The sequence below is a fragment of the Anastrepha obliqua genome, unplaced genomic scaffold, assembly GCF_027943255.1.
Source record: "Anastrepha obliqua isolate idAnaObli1 unplaced genomic scaffold, idAnaObli1_1.0 ptg000012l, whole genome shotgun sequence".
Classification (NCBI taxonomy): Eukaryota; Metazoa; Arthropoda; class Insecta; order Diptera; family Tephritidae; genus Anastrepha; species Anastrepha obliqua.
In genome coordinates, this window is record NW_026562179.1 from 7,113,367 (window position 1) to 7,133,286 (window position 19,920).

General features: G+C 41.2%; 2 protein-coding genes across 2 annotated transcripts; both read right to left on the reverse strand.

Annotated features, from left to right (window-relative positions):
* Positions 1 to 9,829: 9,829 nt before the first annotated feature.
* On the reverse strand, positions 9,830 to 10,564 carry LOC129251365 (uncharacterized). The gene has a single exon (XM_054890764.1). The coding sequence runs from the start codon at positions 10,562 to 10,564 to the stop codon at positions 9,830 to 9,832; it is 735 nt and encodes a 244-aa protein (XP_054746739.1).
* A 571-nt stretch (positions 10,565 to 11,135) lies between these two features.
* Positions 11,136 to 15,034, reverse strand: LOC129251366 (uncharacterized). The gene is made up of 2 exons (XM_054890765.1): positions 11,558 to 15,034; positions 11,136 to 11,141 (listed from the first exon to the last, which is right to left on the reverse strand). Exons 1-2 carry the CDS (start codon positions 15,032 to 15,034, stop codon positions 11,136 to 11,138), a joined length of 3,483 nt encoding a protein of 1,160 aa, XP_054746740.1.
* Between the last annotated feature and the right edge of the window lie 4,886 nt (positions 15,035 to 19,920).

The window sequence follows — 19,920 nt, forward strand, 5'->3', positions numbered from 1 at the left end:
ATGTGAGCGTGTTGCCAAGAAAAGAAAAAAATCCTGCGACTCTGAGGGTTGCTTATAGAGAGGTGAACAGGGATCCCCTCCAAATAGCCCTCGTAGGCGCAAAATTTTTTGTTTTCCAAAGAAGTGCGTTGCTATGGTTCGCAATACCTCGGCGACTGTTATGTGATTAAGTTGGCGGAACCACAGAAAGTAGCTCCACAGTCCAGATGCTTATTTCGAGAAAGAACAGACAAATTCCGTTTTGGCCCTGGATGGTGACCTCGACGAAATAGTGGTAGAAGTCAATCAACTCGTCTGCGACGAACGCGGTTCCAGAGCCGAAGAGCTCCATAAAATCCTCGGAGCCCGTGGAGCCTACACAATGGAGCCGGTTTAGATGAGTATCCTTTAATAACGTATTGTTAAAGGTAGCTCAGATTAACCGTCGCCACGTTAACTTAGCCACCGATAGCCTCCGTGTCATATTCCGGGAAAAAGACATTGATATCTCCTTAATCGAAGAACCCTGGGTTCGGCAGTCTAAGATCATGGGTCTCCAGAGCCGACACTACTCTGTTTTAAATGTTCAGTCAGAAGGTAAGCCTAGCCGTTATATCCTCGTTAGGAATGCTAGTAATGCCTTTTCTATTTCTCATTCAGCTCACGAGCTGAAAAATATAATAAAAAAAACCATTAAAAATGCTAAACGTAACTCTTGGGAAGAGTACTTTGAATCTATTGAATCAGTGAAGGATTTGGCCAGACTAAGCAAAATCGTTTCGAGGGACCAAGATCCACGAGAGAGGAGGGGTCAAGACTTCGTCAAGGACTTCAGGCCTATAAGTCTTAACTCATTTATCCTAAAGGTGTTTGGAAGATTTATTGATTAACATACCCAAGAGCACCTCGAATCAAAATTATCTCCAGCGCAGCATGCTTACCTGAAGGGGAAATTCACGGAAATAGCCTTATACGAGGTTGTAGGGCCTGTGGGCGAATCTCTGGAGGGCATAAAATTCACGCGGCTTTCATAGATAAGGACGGTGCTTTTAATAACGTTGGAGTAGTCAATTGCCACTGCGTTAGATAGACTATAGGTGGAAATACCTATTTGTCTCTCTATCTCGTCCCCGCTTGGCTGCAGGAAAGTTAATCCGGTGGTAGGAGGGGAAAAGTCACTTTGTGCACAGGGGACGCGCAGGGTTCTCTTCTTTTAATTAGTTGCTATTAACGAAGCTCTGATAACGTTAAATAAGGGCGGAGCTCGGGAAGGAGCATATGCCGATGATGCGGTGCTGGTAGTATAGGGACCGTTTCCCTCAGTCATGGCTGAGATTTTGGAAAGGTCATGCACATATGTGCAAAGGTCTGCATGTATGAGTATTGACATCACCGGAGCATGTTGAACTTGCCCTGAATGTCGTTTTGCATCGACTTTTACGTTATATTCATCGGTGCTCAAAGTGTTATCAGTTGACACCGTATTTTTCTGAACTGGAGTTTCAGGGTCGTGCCAAGGCAATCTTTTCAATAAGGCAAAATTGGAAGGAAGGGGAAGTCTATACCGATGTTGGTACCTTTGTCTTAACTGACGGCTCCATGGAATCCGTGGAATCGGGAGTCGGGGTTTTCTCTAAATCAGCCAACTTATCTATTTCCTTAAAATTTCAGAACACTGCTAGTGTTCTTCAGCCAGGAGTCTTTGCGATCCTGCAGGCATGCAAATGATTTTCGGGGAAAGCGCAGAAAAGATGGAACTCAATTTCTTCATGTGATATTTCGAAAACACTATGTTCCCAGTACAATACACACAGGACGTAGGAAGTCTTGGAGACACCGCGCCATTCAATTTTCAAACTCGTAGCTTTACCAGTCATTGGACAATCGGCACATACACAGAAAAGTCAGGTTTAAAATTTCACACACATTGCAGAAGCTGAGGGATCCTTCAGAGTAGGAGACTGTTGATCACTGGGTGATCCTATCTTCGACAGCCTGGAGCAGTGCGCTAACTTAAATCCCATCAATCTGCTCCATTAGATCAACAGCACTGGCTGGCTGTAGATATCTGCTGTTGGAGATCTCATACCGGTATCAAAACGGAGCTTTAGTGCTATTTGGGGAGTGCCAGAGTGGTACTTCAACTCTTTCATCTACCTACCTACGATATGTGGGAAATTACAAGTAATAACGCCTAAACGGTCTCTAAGTTATTCAATTATGTAACAAAACAGCCAGGATAGGCTTTTTAATTATTAATTATTCAAATATTTTTATAATTATGATTCAATTTTCGTGGTTGTAGAATACCATTTGACGTTGACAAAATTCAAATGACTAAGAAAACTCAGAGAAATGGAGACATTCATCATTAATAAAAATTACAAAGACAAAGTGCCCAAAATGCTGCCTTGAGCGACACCGAAAGAGGCAATAAAAGGCAGCGACTACATATTCATGATTGAAAAGGTAGGACTTTATCCATTCTAGAAAAATCAGTGTTAATCCCAAATCTTATTAGTTGGGAGATTAAGGTAGAGTGGCAGACTAGGAAAAATCAGTATAAACTGCATTAGCTTGAAGACTATTATTGAAAGCCGACGCACAAAAATCTGAAAAAAAACAGCAGGATTAGTGACAGCTGACCTACCAGCCATAGAACCATGCTAATGCTTAAACAAATATTTATTTATTTATTCATCAATTTCTATTTGAGTTCTGATATGCACTTTTTGACAAGTCCTTTAGCTTTCTTAGTGATTCGGCATTTACCTCCTCAATAGTCGCAAACGCCGTCCTTTCATGGGTCTCTTCAATCTTGGGAACAGGAAAAAGTCCAAATGTGCTAAACGCTCAATCTCAGTGACATATTACTGAAGGGTCTCATTTGTACTCTTGCAGCGATCCGACAATTCGATGGTTATATTATTGAAAAGGATTTCTGCTTTACGAGAGAAAAACAACTTAGTAATAGCCATCTTGTCAAGCTTGTCATTTCAAAGCTTGAAAAAATATACTACGAAGAATTTGATTTCATCGCCATGATCGGGTTTTCCCAAATTTTATATAAAAAGATGATTGAGGTAGAGCCACACTTTTGCTGTGAAAATTGTAATACAGATATTATAAAGACTTTGTTTATTAGAACTAGAACTTATTTTTTGATAAGCTACTTTAATAAGGAAGCAAAGCAATCGTACTTTAAAAATATACAATTTTTGGGCGTAACACACTGTTAAAGCATTTAAATATTTTTCGAATTGCTGTGAAGTTTTGAGATGGGTGTTGTTTTAGTAAAGGCTTGCACGTTCACTCTCTAAGATTTCGTGTACTTTTTCTCATTGTAGGTCCTATCTCACCATTTCTAAATTACTCCTTGTATTTTTTTAATGAATAAAGTTAGAGGCTAACACCGCGAGTGACTTATATGTATGATATTATAATTTTTATTCTGTAAATTCTTGATTATATTTATATGTCTAAGCACAAATTTTACGTTTGTGTATCTGAATTTTGAAGTATTGTTTAGATGTCGCATGTAAATATTTACGATATTTGATATCAGCAAGAAAAAGCCAAAGACAAGCATATGTAAATATTTTATATTTTGTATTTAAAGCGTAGATAATTGAATTATGATCTCTTCACTTTGTGATATTTTAAAAGCATATTTTGGTTTATACTGTTCTTTTGTTAACTATTTTTTAAGTTATAAATAATGAAATATTATCTTTTTTATTCCTTATTATTTTTATTTTGTTTTAACTTATTGTGTTTGTTGTATAGCAACTTTCTTCTTGCTACCCTGACAATGTTTGATAATTTCATTTCTATCTTAACTTTTGAAGTTTTGCTTTTTTATGAATTTTCTACTGATGGTAATTTATTTTGAGTGTACATATATATACATACATATACATATATATTATATATAATTGACGCGTATACCCTTTTTGGGTGTTTGGCCGAGAAAACTCCTAGTCTCAAGAAACGCTTGCCAAATAGCCTATGACCGGTTATATAGGCCACGACCTTCGAGATATCATCTCTTGAAAGGTTAAGCAGTTCCTTGGTATATTTCTTACTTATTTGCGGCTATAGTAACTTGCCCATGCTCTATTGGCGTCTTGGGTAATGTTATTCTTAATTATAAATATGCTTCCCCAGTGACGGTATTGATCAGTTTAAAACGAGGCCGGACTTTATTGAGGATAGGGTTTGTAAAATTGGGTGACCCTTCATCATAGCCGGAGACTTCAAAGCCAAGGCTGTCGAGTGGGATGCTCCTATTACGAACAGACGGGGTAGACACATACTAGACATGGGTGGCAGACTGGGGCTTGCAGTGACAAGCACAGGCAACGCCACTACTTTCAGGAGACCGGAATGTGAATACACCATGCCAGATATCACCCTAGTGACTGATAGCCTGGCTGGGGCAATGAAGGGATGGGAAGTTCTGGAAGAATATAAAGGATGTGACCATCAGTATATCACTTTCCGGATCAGTGCGAGAGTGACCCTACCCTAACACCAAAAGCAAATGGCACTCGCAAATGGAACATGTCCAAAGTGAACACTGAAGCATTTCTAGCTCAGTTGTTAGTGCCATGACGCGACGCATTTCCAAAAGCTGAAACGCATCGTCGTCCCGTTGGGGCTACGTTCAACAAGACGACCTGTGTACGGCTGGACAACAGAAGTCACAGAGCTCAGACACACCTGCTTCCGCAACAGAAAAAGGTACACCAGAGCTAGGCAAAACAGAGAGGCAGAGCTGAAAGCTATTGATTTCAGACAGTCCCGAAAGGCGCTGAAACAAGCAATCATCGCTAGTAAGAAGGCAATTGGGAGGAGCTTTGAAAGGATCTAAATAGCAACCCTTGGGGAAACCACACAGATAGATACACAAGAAGACGAGCCTCTAGCATGAAATCTGGCTACAAATATGGTGGACCCAGGCGTGGGTGAATAGAATTGGTCCTTTATGGATCCTGTTCTGGTCCCTCCCGACGCAATAGATGACTGTCGCTGTAAATACGAAGGGATTTTCAACCCTACCTAACCCACAAAAAAAAAGTTTTTCCCTAAAAGATTTAGGACAGGCACGTTGATTAGCACTTCCAACGCTTTGTTTGGGGTAGTCCTTAATGCACCAGAGATGCATAAACAAGCTGTGGACCTTTCTTATGAGTTTAGCATAGCTCGCCTTTTGATGAGATGGCCACCAAACAGGTGTTCCAAATATTGAGATTGGCCTAATTACAGAAGTATAGAGCTAATGGGTAACACGAGGTGTTGACCCCCATTTAATACCGACTACTTTTCTACCAGTGTGCTCTTACTCTTTCCAAGGTGGTTAGACTTCGCTCTTAGTCGAACAACCGGACAACTAGCTGTTAAGGTTGTTCATTACTTTAGTTACCTGATTAAACAATATATCCAGCTCCCCACATGTAGCGGGATCTTTGGGGGCTATCTTTGGCGGTAAAGCTCCTATATTATTATTGTAAACTTCCCAGTAGGTTTTCCGTATATATCTCTCACTTTGAGAATGGAATTTCGTTTAAAACTCGCTATTTCTCTCTAAAGTTTATTGAGCATTTGCGTCGCAGGAGACAACCAGATGTTTATTCTTCAGACCTGCCTCTTTCACAAACGCACGAACCTCATCCGACGCGGCGTCATTTTCATAAGCCATACAGACGAAGGCTAGCCATAAGTCGGTTTTCTCAAGTTTTGCCGCTAACAAGTCGACGCTGCTAAACTGCGGAATCAAGAAGATATTGATGTTAATTCTTGCTAGGATGCAGCTACGAATCTTACATGCGTGATGTACGGCAATCAGTTTTAAGCCCTTCACTTCGGCTCCACAGATTATATTGCCGCATATCCACGGCTCTTGAATAAGGGCTACGTTAAGTCCACCGGCAGCCTAGCGGACAAAAAGGTGAGCGGACGCAAATTTAGAGTAGCGGAGATTAATTTGGAGCAGCTTCATGTGAATCTGTCCCTTTTATCTCCACCATCGTGACATCGACGTCCTCTTCTGAGATCTCGCCACTGGCTCTTCGTTTTGTCCTACCCACCAGGTATGGGTTGGCAGATCGCTATTGCAAAACCTAAGAATCTGCTCAATTTTTTGGCTTGGACGGATTCTAAAATCGAGTTCGAGATCCACTTGGAACTTCTTTCTTACTGAGCGCTTCAAGTTTGTGTCCCGGCCAAACCTCTCCCACCTTATCTACGGCCAACCTGTAGAGCGTAGCTGACCGGGTGTTCCTTTAGGACCTGGAGGCAAACTTCGGCGATAACCTTCTCAACCCATCTCCATTTTTACTTAGGAATGACCCCTATCTCTTCTCCCTTGTCAATGACGGTCAATATCTCCCCGCCGCCTTGATAACCTCACTTAACGTTGGGCGCTTATGGCCACCTAGTTTTTGATAATCGGCGGTTCTCCCAAATCGGACACTACTCCCCTTGCTCGACGAAATAGCCGACGGTCGCTGTGAATCCGAAGAGATTTTGAAGCCTACTTAACCCACCAAAACAACGTGTTTCCGTAAAAGATTTACTGCAGGTGATTCGGCCAGTTCTTTGGTTATCTAATCGACTGCTACCTCTCCAAATCTAAATAAGATTCTATTGGCCGCTTTTTCGTCAAAATAGCTCTGTTTCAATGGACGGATAAGTTTATCCAGTCTCCCCTGACCAACACCAGAAGCCAGCCCAGAGATATCAGGCCTTTAAATGGCAGCGTGCTGATTAAGCCTGGAAGCAGGGGCCGACCCCCGCCCCCTATATGAGGATGAGGTGAAATGAAGATTGTTCATCCTAAGTTTCTCGCCGGTGCAGTACTTGTGCTGGGACCAGCCCTCTGTTCGTAGCTGTGGCAATAGTCGGAGTCACTTCCGATCCATTTTTGGTCCTACGAGTGTTGGACAAGAAAGGTCCGCGTGTACAGGTAAAGCTATATAGAACCGAAGGTTGACAGGTATCCGGAGCACTCTGTTCGTGACTAGGCCCTTTTAAATCTGGGTCCCCAGCCAGTCTGAACCTCGGCACGGGTCTTATTACACCTTGTTCCAACCCAGAGCAGAACTTGGTCATCGTTCAAGAAGTCTGCCTAAACCATAGGAATGGAATGCATTCGCGCAATACTGGAATGTATTTGCTCTTGCCATAAATTCTGTGTTACATTTTACAATGCATACGGCGAGAACAAATTCGGAGAAAAAAGTTCCGTTATTCTTGCATTTGTTCGTATGTATTGTCTATTCATAAATCATATTCAGTTCCGTGGCAAATTTCGCTTGTTAACAATGGAGTGGGGATCTGAGGATAATTGCATTGCATGAGTGTGGTGAAAGTGGAAGTGAGATTTACGAATTGCTTAAAAAACTTAAAGTTTCGAGAATGTGTGCTTACCAAACAATCAATCGTTATTCCCAAACGTCTGAAGCGGCAGACAGAAAAAAAGTGGTCGTCCTCGCGTGGTTCAAGACTAATTAGAAATGATCTCCACATGAAACCCTTCCGTCGCTCAACTGGTCATTTTTTGACAACGCGCTTGTAGAAAATTAGACTTAACAGATGCAAGCAGCTTCTTCGGTGGCATGCGGTCAACGGCCATGAAAATATTATTTTCATAGGTTTTCAATGTTAAAGAAGTTTTAATAAGCGAAACGATAAAAATCTATGATAAAACTTCTAAGGACGCCAAAAATGTTGTTTCAAGAGCTCAGCGCGGTGCATATTGTCTTGTATACGCGTTTCATCTCTTCATTTTTACGAAAAAAGGGTTAAAACCGGGACAACAGTGTACCAGGAGGATGTCTTAGAGGAGGATGTCCTCACAGAAATTCGGAGAGTCTCAAACAATCTTTAGTTCGAACAGCGAAGTCAGTATCTATGGAAAGCGTCTTGTGTAAAATCAAATGGTTACCATTTCGAAAGAAATTTTTAAATTTTTTATTTTTAATACTTAAATGATTAAATAAAACTAACTTCATTAAAAAAAGTATTATAATTTCATATCTATAACGGACTTACCTTGTAACAGAATTTACAGTAGGATTAAGTAATTAAGCGACCACGCTACCATTCACTGATTAATGATTCGACTAAGCCACCTTGGTTAGTGGTGTTGAGTGGTTGAGTGGCGACTGCAGTGCCGTTTGAAAAGGTATGCTCCATGGAGTTGTGAGCGATATTGTGGTGGGAAACTGGTTTTGAGTTTAGAATTGTCGAATAAGATTGCATTTGGCTTAGGTTGATGGGGTTTTGTTGTTTGTATAAGCGTCTTGCTTCAGCATAACTACATTTGTTCTGAGTCTTAATTTTTAATACCTCTTTCTCTTGTAAGTATTTTGGACAGTCTCTGGAAGAGGCGGGGTGAGGCCCAAAACAGTTAGCACACATTGTGCGGCGAACTTTGTACAAGTTAAACGATAGGACTATTCTGCCTGCCGGAACTTTTACATTATTAATATTTTTAGTAAATTTGAATAAACGCACAACTCCTTGTGAATTTAAAGCCTCCAGAATTTTTTTTTCATCCGTATTTGCCAAATTCTTGTTGAAAATTGTACCTTTACAAGTGTAGTTGCTAAATGCTAAAGTTTTTGCATTTCAAAAATTTTGCAGCAACCTTGAGAGATTTTGTTAGAATCAGCAGGCTGCCATCGCGTAGTAAGCTTACTGATAAGTATTAGGTACTTATTCCATCAATAGCCTTATTTTTAGCAGAACCCTATATTTTGATAAAGAGATGGACACATCGGTAGATTTAATGATAATGAATTTTTGGGCGCGCTCTCTCTCTCGCAAAATGAAAGAGTTTCGCATCTTATTATCTATGGTACCTGTCTACGCGGAGGAGTGTCTTTTAAAATATATGTTTTACAAAAGCTTAAAAACTATCATAAAACTTGAAATAAATCGTACTAAGTCCACTGACATAGTTTCAAATATTAAAAAAAGATTTTAGTTTAAAAGGAAAATATACGTTTGATAGAGATGTGTTTGATGCGACAAATTAAATCCTGCCCTTTACATTCTGAAAAAACTCACCATGATTTCTATCTTAAATAACTATGAGAAATAATACGTAGCGCTTTCAGCAAACAACAATTTATGAGACCTTTTTACAAATCGTCACATCCCATTTGTTGCGGGGAGAATCCTGTATGCGGCTACAAATCTGTTGCGGGCAGAACAAATAGTGTTGCGGGGAGAATCCTGTATGCGGTTACAAATCTGTTGCGGGAAGAACTAATAATGTTGCGGGAAGGACCAATAATGTTGCAGGAAGAACCAATAATGTTACGGGAAGGACCAATAATGTTGCAAGAAGAACCAATAATGTTGCGGGAAGGACCAATAATGTTGCAGGAAGAACCAATAATGTTGCAGGAAGAATCTTGAAGGCGGCTATAAATTCGTTGCAGGGAGAATCCTTAATTCTTAAGGTTGCGGTAGGACCAAGTTGATTGAAGCGATGAAATATCCGGATCGAAGGACCTCACTAATGATGAACACAAATTCCTGTTGGTTATTGTAGCGATGATATTGCGGCAAAAATTCCCAATTTAAAAATATGTTGCTTCTGATTCAAAATTACAATTTTTTCTCCCTTTATTTTACAAAATGTTCCGTATTTATACACATTTCTTTACAAACAAAACCTACTTAATTCACAGAAAATTATAACAATTTAACAAAAGTTGAAAAACATTACAGTATTTTAACTAATATTAAATTGAACTCAACATACCGCCGCCCTTGAACTATCTGAATAAGTTCAAAACAAAATATTAAAAAGAAAATGAAAAGCCTTGAAAAACATTTACGATAAGTTATTAGTTTCTTCATGAAATAAATCTCCTTTCGTTGGCAAAAGGCAAAGTTTGACTATAGGGCGAACCAATTCGCCATGCGGTGTTTTCAACGTAACTACTCTTACGCGTCCATCGGTACCATGATGGCATTTGATCACTCGTGCAATTGTCCACTTCGTCGGAGGATTAGGCTCGTTGAATACAGCAACCACATCCCCTTCTTCAATGTTGCGTGAAGAACGAAACCATTTAGTGCGACGTTGTAAGCTCACGAGGTACTCGTCTCTCCAACGACGCCAGAAATGTTGTCTCATGGCAGAAATTGCTTGCCATCGCTGTCGAAGATTTCCACGAAACCCTTGACCCTCAGGTTCCGGTATTGACTTAAGCGGTTCACCGACTATGAAATGTCCGGGAGTTAGAACTTCTAAGTCACCAGCAGCTTCAGAGTTGTCACAGAGTGGGCGAGAGTTTACGCAAGCTTCTATTTCAGTCAAAAGTGTGTTGAACTCTTCGTATGATAGTGGAACTTCTCCTAGTACGCGTTTTAAATGATACTTGACACGTTTGACTCCAGTCTCCCAGTAACCTCCCATATGGGGTGCAGCCGGTGGATTAAAACGCCATTCGATATTCGAGTCCGCAAAGAAAGAGCGAAGTTTAATATCAGCCATGCACTGTTGAAATGCAATGCGCAACTCCTTCTCGGCTCCAACGAAATTTGTACCGTTATCTGATGCCATGACCTTACAAAATCCTCGACGATTTGTGAACCTTTTAAACGCATTTAGGAAAGCTGGTGTTGACAGGTCACCAACAAATTCGAGATGCATCGCACCAGTGCACATACAAATGAACGAACAAATGTAGCCTTTGGTAGCCTTAGCTCCTCTTCCTTGGGTGAATTTGTAGAGGTAAGGTCCAGCGAAGTCAACAGCAGTGTGAGTAAAACAACGGACGTAGGTTGTGCGAATGACAGGTAGATCACCCATGACTTGTGTGGTAAGATTGCGGTTCAAATAAGTGCATTTCACGCACTTATGGTATATATTACGGATCAAGCTACGAGCGCCGATAACGCAATAACGACGTTGCAAGACAGTTTGCATAATGCGGGGCCCAGCGTGCAAAGTGACCTTGTGTATTTCGCAGATTATTAACTTAGCAAGCGGACAATTCTAAGGCAAGATAATGGGATGCCTAACATCTGGAGCGATTTCATCATTTTTTATTCTTCCTCCAACACGTAGAACACAAGTCCCATCCAGAAAGGGCTGCAGACGCAAAAGACTACTGCGGAGTGGGATTGGTCTTTTAGCGCTGCAAAGAGAAATTTCATTAGAAAAATGAAACTGTTGCGTATACCTTATTAGGCGAAGTTCAGCTTCAAATAACTCTTGGCAACTCGGTGTACCAAAACGCTTTATAACATTAAGCCGTCTGTTAGCCCGAATGTTAGTCAAAAAGCGTAAAACGTAGGAAATAACTCGACGCAGCTTAGAATATGATGAATATTTTGTCATCACGGACCAATAATCTGTAGAATTAGTCACATGGGCACGAATACTATTTCGTATGCCCAGCTCTGTAGTGTGCTCTTTAGATTTTTTCTGCTTCCATAATTGTTCAGTGCTTTTCAGGAAATTAGGACCAGCCCACCACAATTGATGACGTAATAATTCGGAGGGAGTTATACCTCTTGAAGCACAATCTGCAGGATTCTGTTCAGAACGAACGTGGTTCCAACATTCGGGAGGCAAAACTTCTTGAATATCAGCTACGCGGTTGGCTATAAATGTCACCCATCTGCTGGGGTGAGCTTGTAACCATGCCAATGTTATAGTAGAATCAGTCCAAGCGAAAAGCGGATAACGGAGTTCAGACCAGCAGTGCAGCACGCTTCGCACTAGTTTAGCAGCAAGATGAGCGGCGCATAATTCAAGACGTGGCAACGTTGTCGGCTTAAGCGGAGCTACCTTGGTTTTCGACGAAATTAATGACACAGTAATGCTACCGTCGCTTTGTGTTGTTCGTGCATACAAGACGGCGGCGTAAGCGCGCTCGGACGCGTCTGCGAATACGTGCAATTGCGTAAATGACCCAGCTACTTCAGTACCAAACCAACGGTTCACCTTCAAATGTGCCAATTGCTTGAGCTCTATGCGATGCTCCAACCACTTCGTTGCGATAGACTCAGGAATGATATCATCCCAACCTACCTTAGTGCGCCATATGTCTTGAAACCAAATTTTTGAATTTATAGTAGCGGGAGCAAGCAAGCCCAGAGGATCGAAGAGCGTACTTGCATCTGATAGAAACATGCGCTTGGTCAACTTAACTGGCGGTTCCCTCAAGTTAATAGCAAACGTGAGATAGTCTCCTTCTGTGTTCCAGATAAGACCTAAAGCGTGAACATCCTTATCGTCGACAATATAATGTGATATGTTCGTAGATGCATTAGAAATGCTTGCGATTAGTTCAGCGCAGTTCGATGCCCACTTACGAAGTTCAAACCCCCCTTCCCTCAATATTTCGGAAATATTTTGCTGCAACAATTGAAGTTCTTCTTTACTAGATGCACCAGTAAGTAGATCATCCATGTAAAAATCCTTGAGAATAACACCAACAGCCCTAGCACAACCATTCGACGAATCTCTTGCGGTCTGTTGAAGTGATCGAACAGCTAGATGAGACGCAGCTGCCACTCCGTACGTCACGCGAACCATGCGAAAATCTTGGATAGGCAGGGATGGGTGGCTACGCCATACGATGCGTTGTAAATCGGCGTGTTTTAAGGAAACGCAGATTTGACGATACATTTTGGCGACATCTGCTGTTACAGCATAGCGGTGTGTTCTAAAGCGAAGTAAGATGGAGTATAAATCTTCCTGCAATTGAGGTCCTATAAATAATGCGTCATTCAGCGAATTCCCGGAAGTCGATTTTGCGGACGCGTTAAATACAACCCTCAATTTGGTCGTGGTACTATTTTCTTTTAAAACAGGATGATGAGGCATATAATACGTTGGATTCATAGTCTCTGACGTGACCTGCATATGTTTCATGTCAATGAGTTCATTCATGAATTCATTGTAGCGTAAACGAAGATCGGAGTCACAAGCGAGTCTTCTTTCAAGTCGTAACAAATTCCGGATAGCAAAGTTTCGCGACTCTCCCAGAGCTACATCGGGCTTCAGCGGCAATTCGACGACAAACCGTCCGTTAGGTTCCCTTCGATGCGTTGTTTCAAAATGGTCTTCACAGTAACGCTCCTCATGCGTAAGATACGTTTTTTGCGGAGCTTCCTCTAACTCCCATAACTTGTTCAATGCTCGATCCAAATGAACATCGCAATGTAACGACTGTAAGCGTGGCATATCAGGCTCAGATCCATTCACACTTCCAAACAGAGTCCACCCAAAGACCGTCAGTTGAGCCATAGGAGCTCCAGATGGACCCTTACGAAGTTCTGTACAGATCAGTTGATCCATAACGTCCATCCCAATCAATATATCGACCCGTCCAGGCTTCATAAAATGGGGATCGGCTAAAAACAAACCTCGGATATGTGGCCACGATGAAGTAGCTATAGTCTGTGTTGGCAAGTCGCTTGTAATTTTGGACAGAATTAACGTTTTGACAGTAAAGCATTGATTTGTAGAGAAAGAAGAAAGAGAAAGTGATACTTCACCTCTAGCTCGTCCTCCTTGCGCTGACCCAATTCCAGTAATGTTAACTTCAGATGTTGATCGCGGCAGGCCTAAGCGTTGCACACACGCTTCGGTTACAAAGGAAGCATGTGATCCAGAATCGAAAAGTGCACGTGCGGGCTGCCAATTACCAGAACAGTCGCGTACCTTCACTAATGCGGTGGATAACAGCACAACTCTTTCTACAGCTATGGGTGGATTGGAGCTCGAGTTCAAGCACGAAGAAACGCGTGGAACGTCGACGTTTGCTGGAAGTTCACAAGTTTTTGCGCTTACCTTTGATGTGGCGTCAGCAGCGCATAACGAATGCGTCGCGTAATTGTTCACTGCGGTAACGGTCGTTGACTGCAAGGCACCGTGCAGCAGAGTGTGATGACGTTGTTTACACATGCGGCAAGTGGAAGCACTGTTACAACGGTCTTTATAGTGACCTGAACTTAAGCAGTTGAAGCATATGTGACCTTGCTTCACGAACTGTGATTTTGTAGACAAGTCCAATTCACGAAATTTTTCACAACTGTAAATTTTATGAGGTCCACTACAATATGCACACACGTTACTTTGTTTTGATACCGCGTGGAATACATTTGTCGACTTGCTTGCTGATGCAGTTTTAACCTTAATTGGTACTGATGTTGTTGACGACGTAAACATAGATAACGATCGGCATCTTATCTCTAAAAATGTTATTAGTTGCTCAAAAGATGGAGGATCATCACTAACGAGCGATAACTCCCACTGCTTACGCGTTTCGAATGCCAACTTACTGACGACCTCATGTACCAACCAATCATCCCAAAAATCAATCGGACGACCCAACGCTTTAAGCTCGCGAATATGCTGTTGGAACGCATCAATTACACCCTTGATTGCGTCAGCATTGTCATGCGTAGCCCTTTTAATTCCAGCCAACGCGCGAAGATGAGATTCCACAATTACACGAATAACCTTATACCGCGATGTCAATAGACCCCAAGCTTCAACGTAATTTGCGTCACATATTTTAAAACCACTGATAATTTTCAACGCGTCACCTTTCAAGCAGCTTCGGAGATAGTGCAACTTTTGTCCATCTGATAAAGTAGAGTTACTATCAACTAACGAGGAAAACGCGTCGAAAAAACCAATCCATTCTGTAGAGTCACCGGAGAATGTGGGCAACTCCATTTTCGGTAAACGTATAACCGCGGACACAGATGCCTTTGTGGAGCTATCTTGCGATTTAGTACGACAATTTTTCACGCGGCTAAAGTTAGCTGAAGCTGTAGAGTACCAAGTTTCGGCTTGGATACGCACATTTTCTTCAATTTCAATAACATCGGCACCACACGTAATTTCTACAGCGTCTTGAGCAATGTTAAAACGAACCCACTGTTCACTCAATAACTGAAGGTAGCTTGCAATATTTTCTGCATCCATAGTGAGTGCCTCATCAATACTTTTTGCCATATACCGTTTAATGGCATTGAGAGCGGAATCGCGCGTTTTAGTAGAATTCGACATTTTTAATATGACAGAAAAGCAATCGACGGGTTTTTAGAATTTTCGCGATGTTAAATGCAGGAACGGCTGCACAAACGTACACACGATTTATTGCACAAAAATAATTTTCTTAATAATCGTTGCGCCTTTTGCTACGCGTATGTATGTACACAAGCGAATGCGTATATGCAAAAGCAAGTGGTGTGACTATATCCGGCTCGAAGGACCAAAAATGTTGCGGGGAGAATCCTGTATGCGGCTACAAATCTGTTGCGGGCAGAACAAATAGTGTTGCGGGGAGAATCCTGTATGCGGTTACAAATCTGTTGCGGGAAGAACTAATAATGTTGCGGGAAGGACCAATAATGTTGCAGGAAGAACCAATAATGTTACGGGAAGGACCAATAATGTTGCAAGAAGAACCAATAATGTTGCGGGAAGGACCAATAATGTTGCAGGAAGAACCAATAATGTTGCAGGAAGAATCTTGAAGGCGGCTATAAATTCGTTGCAGGGAGAATCCTTAATTCTTAAGGTTGCGGTAGGACCAAGTTGATTGAAGCGATGAAATATCCGGATCGAAGGACCTCACTAATGATGAACACAAATTCCTGTTGGTTATTGTAGCGATGATATTGCGGCAAAAATTCCCAATTTAAAAATATGTTGCTTCTGATTCAAAATTACAATTTTTTCTCCCTTTATTTTACAAAATGTTCCGTATTTATACACATTTCTTTACAAACAAAACCTACTTAATTCACAGAAAATTATAACAATTTAACAAAAGTTGAAAAACATTACAGTATTTTAACTAATATTAAATTGAACTCAACACCATTAATTCACATTTAATACATTTGCAGCGTTTCGTCTCACTCCTAGTAGCAAATGCACTAGAACTTTCGAGTTTCTCTCAGACTTGCAAATGTAAAGCACTGCCCAAAGTACTGAAAGGAGAAATTGGGTACGCCTACGAATTATGATTTATGATAACAAATATATTTTTGTGGCCTCACCTTTACATTAGTACAAGTCGACTCATCATATCCGTAGCCTTAGCGCTGACTGGCTCCTGTTTTGTAATCCTTAGGCCTCAATGGACTCAACTTTATCGTACTAATGGTGCGGCTAAATAACAAAGCTTACTCAGCTTTGATTCCATTAAAGCACTGGAGTAACACATGTCAAAATTATGCTGCGTATTTGAAAATTTAAACGTTATTTCATGCTACAGAACATAATTAACATATCCATATATGTACATATAAGTACATAAAATATACAAACTGTGTAATTAGTTAACAGTTAGCAACATTTCTCGTTCCCTACGCACCGCCGCCGAAGAAGAAATCAGACTCCGGCGAGCCCGAAAAATCAATTGGTACGACGGGGAATGTCATGCTGCCGCCAAAAGAAAGGATGCCGCCTATAGAGCCAAGCTGCGATCGGGCGCAGCGAGCCATGTGGCATTGCTACCGAGAGCTAAAACAGGAAGAGAGACGTATTATCCGACAGAAGAAACGAGAGGCCGAAATACGTGAGTGCGAGGAGCTTGAGATGCTGGCCAATAGGAACAACGCCCGAAAATTTTACCAGAAAGTTCGGCGGCTTACAGAAGGTTTTAAGACCGGGGCGTTGTCCTGTAAGAACAAAGACGGCGAACTGGTGACTGACGTACAGAGCAATCTTAAATTATGGAGGGAACACTTCTCGAACCTGTTAAACAGTGATAGCTGCGCATGTCACAGAGAATGTGAAGATCTCGATACCCCAATCGTCGACGACGGAATTGACGTTCCGCTACCCGAACATGACGAGGTGAGAATAGCGATAACGCGGCTAAGAACAAAAAAGCCGCAGGCGTCGACGTACTGCTGGCTGAGCTATTCAAACATGGCGGCGAGGAGCTGGTAAGGTAATGAATCAGCTTCTATGCAAAATATGGTCAGATGAAAGCATGCCTGCCGATTGGAATTTAAGTGTGTTCTACCCAATCCATAATAAGGGTGATCCTGCAATCTGTGCCAATGGTCAAGGGATTAGTATTCTAAATATCTCCTATAAGGTTCTAGCGAGCGTATTGTGTGAAAGGCTGAAGCCCACCGTCAACCAACTGATTGAACCTTATCAGTGTGGCTTTAGACCTGGAAAGTCTACCATCGACCAAATATTTACAATACGCCAAATCTTGGAAAAGACCCACGAAAGGAGAATCGACACACACCATCTTTTCGTCGATTTGAAAGCTGCATTCGACAGTACGAAAAGGAATTATCTGTATGCTGCGATGTCTGAATTTGGTATCCCCACAAAACTAATACGGCTTTGCAAGATGACGTTGCTCAACACCAGCAGCGATGTCAAAATTAAGAAGGACCTCTCCGAGCCGTTTGTTACCAAACGAGAATTCAGATGAGGTGACTCGCTGTCGTGTGACTTCTTTAACCTAATTTTGGAGAGGATCGTACGAGCCGCAGAACTTAATCGCTCAGGCACAATATTTTATAAGAACGTACAATTGCTGGCGTATGCCGATGATATTGACATCATCGGCCTTAACAACCGCGCTGTTAGTTCAGCCTTCCCCAAACTGGATAAAGAGGCAAAGCGAATGGGTCTGGTGGTGAACGAGGACAAAACGAAGTCCCTCCTGTCTTCAAACAAACAGTCGGCGCACTAGCGTATCGGCACCCACGACACTGTTGTCAGTTATAATTTCGAGGTCGATGAGCTGTATGAGCTTTAAAGATCCAGCGGCTACGTTGGCTGGGTCATGTCGTCCGAATGGATACAAACGCTCCGGCTTTGAAAGTATTCGATGCGGTACCAGCTGGTGGTAGCAGAGGAAGAGGAAGGCCTATTCTGCGTTGGAAAGATCAGGTGGAGAAGGACTTGGCTTCACTTGGTGTGTCCAATTGGCGCGCTTTGTTAAGCTCGGCCAAAATTGCGTAAGCGGTTATCGCGCCAATTAAGAAGAAGAAGTGTAATGAGTTAAAAGTTTCGTTACAATGTTATAAATTCCTTTACCCAAATCAAATGAATTCGTCCATAGAGAAATGCTTCATATAAACACGCACAAAACGAACGCGCGAGTTACATATTCAATTTCAAACACAAATTCACATTGTAAAACAGACGAAATTGATGAGTTTGTAACTAAAATAATGAACAATAAGTAAAAGTAATTGGAAACGCATTTCCTGTTTCGCAACAGTTTGGCTTACTTGAAAAAGTGTGGGAAAGGAAATGCTGAATAAGATATTGACAACAATTTTGTAAAATTAAATATTAAATGCAAAGTAAGCAAAAAAAAAAGCTAAATGTAATAATTGAAAATATAATAAATCAGTTGTTGAGAAGCCCTTCAAGGCAAAAGTAATCTTTGTTCTTTCTTTATATTTTTTCTCTCCCCCTTGAGTAGAATACAAAATTGGCGCAGTCATAGGATCCTTTAAAAAGTAAAAGGATCCAGTGAAACGAAAATACGGGCAGTGAATAAACAAAAAATTTTTTTATAACACCCAAATCTAATCCTGCGAATCCGTATCCAACTTAGGAGTTGACCGGACCCTCCAGGGTATAACTTAACATACGTATAACCTAAAAGATAAAGTGCAGTGAACATTGATTCAATAAAAAGAAAAAGTGAACACCACTAAAGATAAAGTGCAGTGAACAATTCTTCATTACAAAGAACAGTGGACACCACAAAATATAGGGTTATTCAATAGTGCAGTGAATACACAGAAATTCGTGTACTAGCCACTAAACGATAATCAAGTGAAAAGCTACAAGAAGAGTACAAAAATTCGGCAAGCCAGGCAGAAGGAATTTGATAAGAGAAGGATGGAGCAGGCCCAAAAAGAAATGGCCCCGGTAGATCTAGTAGAGCAGCTCGCACGAAGGGAGCAGCAACTCGAGCAACTAAGATTGGCCTATCTAGATCTACAACAAAGGCAGCAACAAGACAACACAGACTGGACAGAATACTGAAGAACATCAATCACCTTCCAGCATTCACAGAACACGGAGACACAACAATAAACTCATTCTTCAGTAGCGTGGAATATTTAATATCAACGCTCGAAGATGAAGGACAGAAAAAAAAAGCAGTAAGAACCATATACTACAAAACAATCCAAGGAGAAGCTAAAAACGCAATCATCAACATCCCGGAACCGGACAATTGGAAACTAATTAAAGACACACTGAAATTGAGGTATAAACCAGACACAGAGCCTCATGAAATCTACAAGCAAGTTGCCAATTTACGAGTCAATACGGTAAGTGAGTTAATTACTGTAATTCAGAATATTAAGTATAAAACTGACGAGTTAATAGTATATTATAATGATGAACTTGGCATAGACTTGACAAACATAGACAGCTTGTTAGTGAATACTATAAAAGAGATGACCCAAGGGACATTATTCGACAAAATTTACGAACAAAGACAATTAAAAGATATTTTGTATATAATGAATCAAAGAAGGTTTGAAGACACGTGCATAAGACCCGAATACAAGAGATTCGGAAGAGAAGAAAAACATAAAGGACAATTTCATAATAAAACATCGTATAATAATCAGAATAGGACATATAATAATCAAAATAGGGATGAAAGAAATAACCGACAATTTCAAGAAAGAAATAAGTGGACTAATGATTTTTATAGGCGCGAAGAGCAAAACGCTTTTAATAATCCTTTAAATAATTCGGGAAGATACAGATTCCAAAATGACGCAAGAAATAATAACACCCCAAGACAGTTCCAACGTGTGCCACAAATGGGACACGCTAGGCCGTATTCCAACCAAGTTCGCTGGCAATTGCCTAGACAAAACCGCACGGAACCCATGGGAGTGGACAATATTGAAAGGTGTTATAACAATCCTCGAGTGGCA

Coding starts and splice junctions, on each gene's coding strand:
- LOC129251365 (XM_054890764.1), bottom strand. CDS start 10,564: ATGGCATCAGATAACGGTACAAATTTCGTTGGAGCCGAGAAGGAGTTG.
- LOC129251366 (XM_054890765.1), bottom strand. CDS start 15,034: ATGTCGAATTCTACTAAAACGCGCGATTCCGCTCTCAATGCCATTAAA.